Below are 11,467 nucleotides of genomic sequence, written 5' to 3'. Positions count from 1 at the left end.
AGGATCCGATATCAATATGAAGACAGTCTTATAAAATCTAATCCATACATGATCCGATACTCAATATATAAAACATAGTTAAATTTTGATGTTAATTTTTAAAAAATAGCACCAAAGTTGACGTGCAGTTGAAAAATCAACACTACTATAGTATTAATTTTTTAAAATCGACATTAGCCCCGGGATTACAGTGTAATAGAAGGGCATCAAGTTGTCATTCAAACACCTACAATTCAATCTCCAACTACGACGTATTTATAGGAATTTTTTCTCAAAATAAGACGCGTAACTACGGAATACTGGGCTTCTAGGGAAATTTCCGTGTGACCGACCGATAGTCCTAGGTTCGGTGTTATCTAATTTAACATATTTAAAAAAAAATCATTAAAATTGAAATTAAATTCTTCGAAATAATCATTTAAAAAAATAAAATAAAATTATGAAATAATTGAATTAAAATTTTAATTTCAATCGGTTCCGTTGATTAATTTAATTTAACTTAACTCTTACTCACAATATTTAATTTTTTTAATGGATATGAAAATAAAGATGAATATTCAATCCTAGTGTATGAGAATATTTAATTTTTCTAATGGATATGAAAATAAAGATGAATATTCAATCCTAATATAATGATGAAAGGTGAATCTCCAATAGACGAGGATGAATATCATAAATACGGATGGAGACTGGATATATACAATCCAGTCTATCGTCATTCCTATATATATCTCGACGTGCGCCGGATTTTTGAATTAGTATTGATATTGCTTTTATTGTTTCTCCTTAAGTTCGGAATCTCACTCAAAAAGCTAATTCTGCAATTACATAACAATCAGTCCCAGGTAGCGGCATCTTTTGTTCTTAAATTAAATTTATATCAATGGCATTTTCAAGTAAAAAAACACAGAAATCTAATAGGGATATTCTGAATAACATGACGATGAGGTTTTTACCTGTGAAGAACAGCTATAACCATAATACATGCTCATGTATTAGTTTACAAGTAAATAGACCAAACATTCATCATTAGATTATTAAATCTCCCCGATCATCTCCAGGCAGATGAAACAACCAGAGGCTTGTTCATCCATCCGAGATAAAGTACGCCAGCGTGCTCCTCAAGTTGGTAGTACTGTGAATAGCTATGTAATAGTGTCTTGATGGTTGCATTCACCAAAGGACTGAGAGGAGATGGCTGGAATCCGGCCATGGTTAACCGATACTTCCATTTCCCAAAGAGCTCATGTCTTTCCACTCTTTCGGCACCCTCACAAGCAATCACATTGACTATATCCCTTGCAAGGCAGTGTTGCTCTACACTCATTCTATCTTTGTTTTCTCTTGGAAGAGTCACATCGATAGATTCAAAGACGGCAGTATAGTATTCAAGGGTTTGCAAAAACCTTGGGAAAAAAGGAGCTGTATTTGTGTTCGCTTCTTGCTCAACGAGCGTCACTACCTTAGGGGAAAGACTCTTGATCATCCTCAAAATTCGATCCCGGTGGTTCCTTGTGCTCACGCTCTCGTCTGGTACGTGATGCAGCTGCATCGCAAAGTTCACTGCCAATGCCTCATTTGGTCGAACATCCAGGTGTTCGAGTTCTAAATCGCATGCTGATATCGGTACAGCATGAAACTCAAAAGGCACACCGCATGAACTAGCGAGTCGAGAGAGTCTCTGTCCCACGATGTGTAGACCACCACCTCGTGCATATGCATTGAAAGGATCATCAATTCCAGTGATTCGCACATGTGGCGGACCACCAGGTCTTTCTGCAAGGGCCTGAATGAGAGTAACCCACTGGCTTCCCTGAGCGATCAGAAAATCGATAATGTGAACCGTGTTTTCATCCTTGATCGCCTCTGAAATTGCTCCGTTCGCAGACAAGTAGCCAAACTTGAAGTATGGACAGACCTCATAAAGGATATGCATGTAGGAGAGGAGATCAGAACTAGCAGGTTCTTTGCACTTCAAAGCTTTGTAGATGGAACTACCAGAGGCGGACAGTTTAGCGATTAGGCCTTCAAGCAAGTATGCTCCTAATCGTTGAATTGGTTCCCCAGAAACTGAAACCATATGCTTTAACTCCGGAATCAGCCATTCAACAGCAACGAGATCATTCTCTGCAATAGCTCTTGCACAGGCTACGAGATGCTGTTTCAAGCCTCCTCCAGGAATTCCCATCAGTTGCCTCCACTTCTCTGGATCCAGAGGCAGATGGGCTGGATAGGTGTTCTTCAGTTGCTCAACAGTATCAAATTCAGAGCCCAGCATCTCGTTCTCGATCTCCCTTAACTTGGACTTCAGGTCATGCTGATCTTCAGTAACATACAAAGCACGGACTGGAGATCCATGGACGTAATCAGAGTGCCAATCTAGCTGGGACATGGGGCTCCCGCTGCTCGGAGAGATGCTGAGGGAAGATGGAGAATTCTGCACACTATGATTAGCAGTCGGTAAGGAGGATTCAAGAGTGCAGAATTCCATTTGACTTGTCAGAGATTGTGCATTTGTAAACTTGGACGCATCCTTGGTAGGAGAATAGTCTGAAGATCGGGGATTTTCAGTCATAATATGAGATTCCACACTAGCATGCATCAAGCCTTGATTGTAGATGTTTGCATTGAAGTATTAATCTGGCAAATGAAGAATCATCCTACTGATAATCCCTTTTCATTTTCCATGTTCCTGGAGTAACAAAATATGTTACCAAAGTAAAAAAAAAATGTAAACGATCATGTGCATCTGTAAAGGTCTTTGAGAAATGCTCTGCACTGCAAACATTTTCAGGATTGCTCAGATAATCAATAGAAATACAATCCGAGAATACAAGTAATAGTCTAGACTGCATATAGATATCCAACAAAGTAAGCATGCCGAAGACTGGACTAGAATAACCATGGCGATTTATCCGAAAAGCAACATGCAAGTTCAATATCCATATACCTAAAATAATCTTCTTGTTCTATTCCACAATAATTGTGCCCTAATCACAAATTGGCCGCACAAATATGAACAGATTACATATTTATTTGTTATTCTCGCACCATATGACTCTATCTCATAACTCTATGTTGCTCATCAAGACAGACCTACAATAAAGCAACATGAGACCTAAAACTAAGTGAAGCACATAGCTAGAGAAATAGAAGAGAATTGATCGAAGTAAATGAAAAGGGAAAAAGTAAAGCCATATCTAAAACTTGTGAACTTACATGAGTGCCCAAGTAGAAATACTAGCTAGTTTAGATTTAGAGCAACCGAAATTTCACCCTTTTGTCCACGAAATCCCTCTTTTTGACTGAATTAAACCATGTTGTCAAAATCACAAAGGGAAGATGGAAATAACTACAAAATCAAGAGAAGCAATAAAAAAAACTCTTTCCGAAAACCACAAACAAAAGAAAAATTTGGGGGAAAGGGCAAAAACAGTCATAAAAACTCAAAGAAACTCGCTTTCGTAATTAATCAAGCTACAAAAACAAGAACACAATATGATCAAATGAAGATTACTACAGCTTTGCGATTGCTTACCTACATAAAAAGGAACTTGAATCGAAAGCACGACGGAAGTAGTAAAACGATAGAAAGAGGCGAACTCCAGCCTTGAGATAAATGACGAATCAAACAAGGAGCAGGTAGAGCTGTTTTAAAGACCAAACAACAGGGGACCGACACTACTGTTAAAAACATTTCTCTTTTCAAAACTAAAAAGCTGCAAATATAATTATGGCCCCCTAATGTGTCAAAATCACTCGGCTGCGACCAACGACCAGCGACCGGCGACCGCTTCCATTCTCTTGGACGGAATCCAACGCTGATACGTCCGGGTGGACCTGTCCGGCTGTCCGCAGCTGCGGTATCTATGGAGCACCAGAGAAAAATATAAATAAATTACAGATTTGTAAAATTAAGTGATGATGATAACTACAAAAGTGAAAGTGATGATGCTTATAGTCTTCTAGTAAAAAGTAAAAAGTGGAATCCGTGATTTCAATAATTTTATATGATGAGCTTTATAATCATCTATAAGCAAGTAAATCAAGAAGATATAATTAATCAGTATAAAAAAGGATTTATTTTTTTTTTAAATTTTATTGAGAATCAAATTCTTGTTTTAACAATTATTTTCTGTATTAATCAATTCAATCTTATCTCGAGATATACTTAAATTATAAAAGCAGAAATAACTGAAATCAAATTTATAATAACCGTCAAATCAATGATAACTAAAGCCAAGGACGGGACGTGATTCGTTGAATAATTACTTGTCGTGTTAATTTAAATTGACAGGGAATCTAACAAATAGTAGGTTAGCAAGAAAGTCAAAAGTTGACCCACGCAGTTCGGTTGACTTCCTCTGCCTCACGCTTGTGGATCTGCTGTGTTTATCTCTATCCTCCGAATTCCTTCCTAAAAAAGACCTGCAAGATTGATAATATTTTCTATAGAGTGTAATGAATTCAAACAGAGCATCATCTGTTGACTGATAAATGAGTATAAAATAAATAAATAAATAAAATAAGCCGAGTAACTGTGCAGTGATAAAATTTTTGACTTGATTAAGGTTGCTATTCCCTTCCCAATGGAAGAAATTGAAATGACATACAGGAACTTGGCCAAATAAAAACCACAAGGTTCCATATGGAATAAGTTCAGAGTTATTAAACTAAACTAAACTATGCTTACATAACTTTGATACCTAGGAAACGAGAGAAAAAACACCTTGTGAATATAGACAAATAGCACGAGAAACACAAACTGATATCATTTGTCTTTGCCAAAGGACCACAACAATCAACACATAGTCAGCACAATTATCGGTTAGACATAATTTGATTTCCAATCCAAAACGAGTGCAAAAGATTGTATTATGGCAACTACATAAGTTATAAACTAGCGTTTAAAAAGAAATATGGGAGTTATTAATCGTCCAGTGGTGCTTTTAAATGATAAATTTTGACTGGATTATTTTGAGGTATTTAATAAATAATTTAAGTTAGGTTAATATATCTTATTTGATATGTTTGGTGATGTGCGTAGATTATATACTCTTATTTAGCATATTTTGATGCATATTCACATATTTTGAGCATACTTTATTTATGTATTTTCGTACTTCCAGTTTTCCTTTCAGCATATTTACTCTTTTTGTTCGGAGATCTTCTTTTGTGCATTTTCTGTATACAGGAGGTCGAATTTGGTGAAAGATTCATGTTCGAGGCCAAATCTGCAAGCGAAGCTAGAGAGGAAGGCGCTGTACCTGAACCTCACACGGCCCTGCTATGGGGGGGGTTGCCCAGGCCGTGTGAAGATCATTGGCCGTGTGGTTGCAGCAGAAAAGGAAGTGGTCTCGGCCGTGTGAACCTTACACGGCCGTGCCAAGATTTGAGGCCAAAAGAAGCCTCGGTCGTGTACACCACACGACCGTGCAAAATTTCCAGAGACCAAGAAGGCCCTGGCCGTGTGCACCACACGGCCGTGCAAGGTTTCCAAAGGCAGAGGCAGTGTAGGCCGTGTAGATCTTGTTGGTTGCTACTCGGAAAACCTATAGGTTCCACTGTACAAAAATTTTGTACAAAGGTCTGAACCTTTTCCTAGCTACCATGTGTTCTTTTAAATTAAATTTTGGATCGCCTGCGGAACTTAACACGTTTGATCCAAAACTTAATCTATTTGTTCTTTTAGGTTTTAACTTGGATCTCCTGCGGAACTTAACACGTTCGACCCAAGTCTCCTTAAGTTATTAATTCCATTAAATATTAATTTCCATAATTGGTTCCCAGTACTGACGTGGCGAGGCATATGACCTTCTTGGATATGGGAGCAACCACCACCGACTAGACAAAACCTTTTATAGAAAGCTAATATTTAATTTCCTAAAATAACTTTAGGTTAACCAAAGAGAACAATCAAATCACAAGGAAAAGAAAAAACAAAAGAACACAACATCGAAAAACATATTTGAAATTCTAGAACGTAAGCCTCTTGTATTTGGTATTATTTCCATAAATAACTAGCATGATGCGGAAAGAAAAATTACTAGTTATACTTTGTAGAAAAACCTCTTGATCTTCTACCGTATTCCTCTTCTAACCTCGGACGCTGTGTGGGCAACGATCTTCCGAGATGAGAAACCACCAAGCACCTTCTTCTCCTCCTAGCTAGGTTCGGCCAAAACAAGAAAGCTCCACCAAGGAAGAAGAAAAACACCAACCAAGCTCTAAGAGATGCAAGCTTCCTCTCCTTCTTCTTCTTCTTCTCCAAGTAGTATCCGGCCTCCACAAGAGCTCCAAACAATAGAGAGTTTTGGCCACCACAAAGAGGAAGAAGAGAAGAGATGATGGCCGGCCACAACACCAAGGAAAAGAGGGAGAGAAAATAATAGAGGTTGTGTCACATGAAGGCACCCTCACCCCTTCTTTTATATTCCTTGGCCTAGACAAATTAGGAAATTTAATTACAATAAAATTTCCTCAATTTCCTTGACATGATTTAATTGAGAAAAATAAAATAAAATTTCCCAAATAAACCTGCCGGTCACATCATTGGAGAACAAATTGGACAAGTTTCAATCAACAATTAAAACTTCCTAATTTGTTTCGAAATTTTAAAAATAAAATTTCTCTTTAAAAATCTCTTCATGGTTGATAAAAGGAAATTTCTATAATTTTAATTTTATCAACATGTGAATAATTTTAAAGAGAAAATAAAATATCTCACCAATCTACAAATAAGGAAAGAGATCTAATCTCTTTCTTTAATCTTTTGTAGATCTTTTATAAGAGATATTTTAATTTAAATTCTCTTTAATAAATTATTTCTTCCACATAATAAAAATTAAAATTAAAATTCTTTTTAATTTAATTTGGCCGGCCCCACTAGCTTGGGTTCAAGCTAGGGCCGACCACCCAATATTATACCTAGGCCGGCCCTAGCTTGGTTCCCAAGCTAGCTTGGCCGGCCCCAAGTGGGTGGGTGTAGAAGGTGGGTATAGGTGGGTATAGAACTCTATAAATAAGAGGCTACGATAGGGACCGAGAGGAGGGATTGGTTTTGGTCTCCGATAAAATTAAGCATCCCGCCCCGAACACACAACTTAATTTTATCAATGATAATTCATTCCACTAGAGAACTATCATTGAACTACCGCATCAATCCCAAATTATATTTTTGGGCTCCTTCTTATTATGAGTGTGTTAGTCTCCCTGTGTTTAAGATATCGAATGTCCACTAATTAAGTGAGTTACTGACAACTCATTTAATTAATATCTAAGTCCAAGAGTAGTACCACTCAACCTTATTATCATGTCGGATTAAGTCCACCTGCAGGGTTTAACATGACAATCTTTATGAGCTCCTCTTGAGGACATTATCAACCTAGTATCTCTAGGACACAGTTTCCTTCTATAATCAACAACACACACTATAAGTGATACCATTTCCCAACTTATCGGGTTTATTGATTCATCAAACTAAATCTCACCCATTGATAAATTAAAGAAATAAATATCAAACATATGTGCTTGTTATTATATTAGGATTAAGAGCACACACTTCCATAATAACTGAGGTCTTTGTTCCTTTATAAAGTCAGTATAAAAGAAATGACCTCTAATGGTCCTACTCAATACACTCTGAGTGTACTAGTGTAATTATATAGTCAAGATAAACTAATACCTAATTACACTACGACCTTCTAATGGTTTGTTCCTTTCCATTTTAGTCGTGAGCTACTGTTTATAATTTATAAGGTACTGATAACATCATCTTCTGCATGTGACACCACATACTATGTTATCTACAATATAAATTATATGAACAACTACAAACAAATGTAGACAATTTGACCAAATGTGATTCTTTATTCATAATGAATGTTTACAAAGCTTAGGCTTTCAGTATACACTCCAACAATCTCCCACTTATACTAATGACTAGGCTGCCATATCTTCTACCATACATCTGATTCCCATTACCTCCACATGCCGATCGAAAGATTTCGCCGGAAGGGCCTTAGTGAAAGGATCTTCCAGGTTATCCGCTGATGCAATCTTGGCGATGACAACTTCTCCTCGCTTCACGATATCTCGTATCAGGTGGTACTTGCGCTCTATATGTTTACTTGCCTTATGAGCTCGTGGTTCCTTCGAGTTTGCAACTGCACCACTATTATCACAATAAATTGTGATGATTTTGGGCAAACCAGGAATCACATCTAAGTCCATTAGAAAGTTCCTGAGCCATACTGCTTCTTTAGCTGCCTCAGAGGCTGCTACATACTCAGCTTCCATGGTTGAGTCCGAAACACATTTCTGCTTAACACTCCTCCATGAAATGGCTCCACCTCCTAAAGTAAACACATAGCCTGATGTAGACTTACTGTTATCCCTATCTGATTGGAAATCTGAATCCGTGTAACCCACAGGGAGCAGATCGTCTGCTTGGTAAACTAGCATATAATCTCTAGTCCTTCTCAGGTACTTTAATATATGCTTTACCGCAGTCCAATGTGTAACGACCCGACTCCTGGGTACTAAACTGTGAGCCAGATCGCTACATTAACTACTGAAGCTACTGTGCGGAAACTGGGTAAAATAAAAATTTCACTAACTAACTCGGTTAATCTGACAACTGATACACCCATGCTGTTATAAGGAAGGATTCAAGACCCTTTCTGGTTGGTGTACATGTGCTAAGGAGGATACTTGACCTCCCATCTGAGCTAGAACTCGAACAACTTCCAGAGGCTGGATCGATCCACGGATCGATCAAACTGTCGCGATCAGACCTGCTGGATCGGTGCGGACCGATCCGGTAAGGTCGGATCGGTCGCGACCGATCCTGCACCGAAACGCTGGATGCCTTACATTCGATCTTTGGACCGGTCGACCGATCCGAGGATCTGATATCAGACTGGATCGGTCGGCCGACCGATCCAAACAGATACAGTGCCTTGATCGGTCGGAGACCGATCAGAGTCTGATTTCACCCGGGGAACTCTGATTTCCAGCACTCTGGTGTGCCAAAACACCCCATAACAACTATCTAATGCATGATAAACTATTCTAATAACACGTAGTAACAATTCTAAACTTAAACCAAAGCAAGGTTTACTGGTTCATGGCATTTTGACAACTTAAAGTGCATGAAGGTATGAATTTCCAAAAGTTCTAACTGCTTAAACTTGCTAAGGTTCAAAAGTGCCCAAAACATGAAAACTAAACTAATAAACTGTAAAGTGCTAAAGTAAATGCTAAATCCTCAGAGGGTCTTTCATTCCAGTTCCTGCCACACACATCCTCATTTGCATTGACCTCCAGCCTCCACTGCTAGTCCACTTTTCCTTTACCTTTATCTGCAGTATAAGAAAAGTAGTATCTGTAAGCTAACAAGCTTAGTAAGAAACCATCTACCTCACAAAAACATGCGACGATGCAATATGATTTTTAAAGCATGCCATTTGAAATAAACTGACTAGGCTAAACATATAAACATGGCATATGATCATACAAGCATAGCAATCAAGAACTGAACATGAGCTATCATAATGTATAAGCAAGGAAGGGCTAAACTGAAGCTAAACTGGTACTGAATTCAAACTCAACTAACATATCTGATTTTTATGAGTTTTGAAAACTAATACATAGTAAGTGAAAATACATAATCATGCTGTTTGGGCCCGGCAACTGTACTTGCTGTGCGCGCATCCCTAACTAGACCCGGGTTTGCAAGTCCCGAATTTAGTAGGGTTAACTAGGTTATGTAAGCCTAGGGACGACTGTGGGAGTCCAACCCAATGGATATCTGATCCAGTACAGTGCCACTGAAAATAAAATACTGAATGTAGCTAACTGGTTTAACTTGCTGTTTCTAGGTTATCTGAACCTAGAGCTAGGTTATCTGAACCTAGAGGTGACTGTGGGAGCCCACCCATTGGACCGTAGTCCCATAAAACTGAACTAAACTAATGTGCTGTTTTCAATGCTTCTAATGCATTTAACTGAGCTATTAAACATAACTGAGGTGGTATTTAGCTACACTAACATTTTACCGAACACTTGGTGTGCTCCAACTCTCTCCTCTAATAGGGAGATCACCTCTAGGCACCCGACAACATCTAGCATCTCCAACTAAAGGAGAACAACGTGTCCGACCCGTCTAGAGGTGCTCATCTAGATCCCTAATCCTCGAGGAGGGTTTAAACACACCCTATGTGCCAAAAAAACCTGCATATAGCTAAAACTAATGCGTAGGAAACCAAACGGAGCTATTATACCACAGGTGAGGGGTTTCTTACCTCGTACGCTAAATTCCTTACAATTCTATTCGCTAGAATTCCGGTGGAGATGACCTTCTCGACGACCCGCTCACGTCTTCGCGTTCCTCTCGCGGAGAAGAACCTCTTTCGTGTTGGAGTCGTCGCCGGAAGATGAGCCGAGAGTCCTTGGGTTTGGGCGCCGAGAGAGGAGGAGGAAGAGGTGTGGGCGACGGTGAGGTTTTTGGAAGAGGGATAGGTCACGGTGAAAAAGAATGTGCCGAACCAAAACAAAATAACCCAACTCCCACTTAACCTTCCTATTTATACTAAAGACTTAATTCGCCCAACTCCAATATAAATTTTATTGGTTCCCTTTCCTTTCAGCACGGCCCTGCTGGGTTCAACTGGTTCCCAACATTATCCCTAAGCCATAGGTCTCGGGTTCGATTCCCGCCTAAGCTATTTTGCGGTTCTAATTATTTTTGCTACTTCCGTTACTTGGAAAATTCCGGAAAAATATCTAAAAATTCCAGAAAAATAACAGAATATTTCTAAAATAGTTTTGAGAATTTTTCGGGCGTTACAATCCCCCATACCTTATAAAAAGTTAATCCTCGAACTTAGAACAATTCTGGGTACTTCTGTCTCATGCTGGTTTCTGTCTCCCAAGTTGCCTCTTCTGCTGTGTGACTGTGCCAAATGACTTTGACTGTGCCAAATGACTTTGACTAATGGTACTTCCTTGTTCCGCAATTTCTTAACTGCTCGATCTATTATCTGAATAGGCCGACTATCATAGCTGAGGTCTTCGCGGATCTGTACCGACTGGGGCTCAATCACCTGAGTGGCATCTGGGGTATGCTTCTTCAGCATAGAGACATGAAATACATTGTGGACAGCTGACATTTCCTGGGGTAGCTCTAGCTCATATGCTACCTTGCCCACTCTTCTGATAATAAGGTATGGTCCCACATATCTGGGACTAAGCTTGCCCTTCTTCCCAAAACGCATCACTCCCTTCATGGGAGCTACTCTGAGGAACACTGTATCCCCGACTGAAAACTCTAAGGGTCTGCGCCGTGTATCAGCATAACTCTTCTGGCGGCTCTGGGCTGTCTCTATCCTCTGGCGGATCTGCTGTATAGCTGCTGTGGTATCTGCAACTAGATCTGTCTGAAGCTCTAGTTCTTTCTGTTTTTTTT

The 11,467-nt window shown here is 39.1% G+C and overlaps 1 protein-coding gene across 3 annotated transcripts; it reads right to left on the bottom strand.

Moving 5' to 3' along the window:
• Positions 1-915: 915 nt before the first annotated feature.
• Positions 916-3,905, bottom strand: LOC121993217 (chitin-inducible gibberellin-responsive protein 2-like). Of its 3 annotated transcripts, XM_042547914.1 has the most exons (3): positions 3,539-3,877; positions 3,220-3,305; positions 916-2,692 (listed from the first exon to the last, which is right to left on the bottom strand). In XM_042547914.1, exon 3 carries the CDS (start codon positions 2,600-2,602, stop codon positions 1,052-1,054), a length of 1,551 nt encoding a protein of 516 aa, XP_042403848.1. In that variant the 5' UTR covers positions 2,603-2,692; positions 3,220-3,305; positions 3,539-3,877; the 3' UTR covers positions 916-1,051. The 3 variants fall into 3 exon arrangements, with proteins under 3 accessions (XP_042403848.1, XP_042403847.1, XP_042403849.1); XM_042547913.1 differs by lacking the exon at positions 3,220-3,305 and having other exon boundaries at positions 3,539-3,905; XM_042547915.1 differs by lacking the exon at positions 3,220-3,305 and having other exon boundaries at positions 3,543-3,832.
• Positions 3,906-11,467: the final 7,562 nt, after the last annotated feature.

This window comes from Zingiber officinale, chromosome 6B (assembly GCF_018446385.1).
Source record: "Zingiber officinale cultivar Zhangliang chromosome 6B, Zo_v1.1, whole genome shotgun sequence".
NCBI lineage: Eukaryota > Viridiplantae > Streptophyta > Magnoliopsida > Zingiberales > Zingiberaceae > Zingiber > Zingiber officinale.
This window is presented reverse-complemented; position numbering and strand designations above follow the sequence as displayed.

Bases quoted from the DNA above. Each gene is read 5' to 3' on its own strand.
- LOC121993217 (XM_042547913.1), bottom strand. From the start codon at position 2,602: ATGCATGCTAGTGTGGAATCTCATATTATGACTGAAAATCCCCGATCT.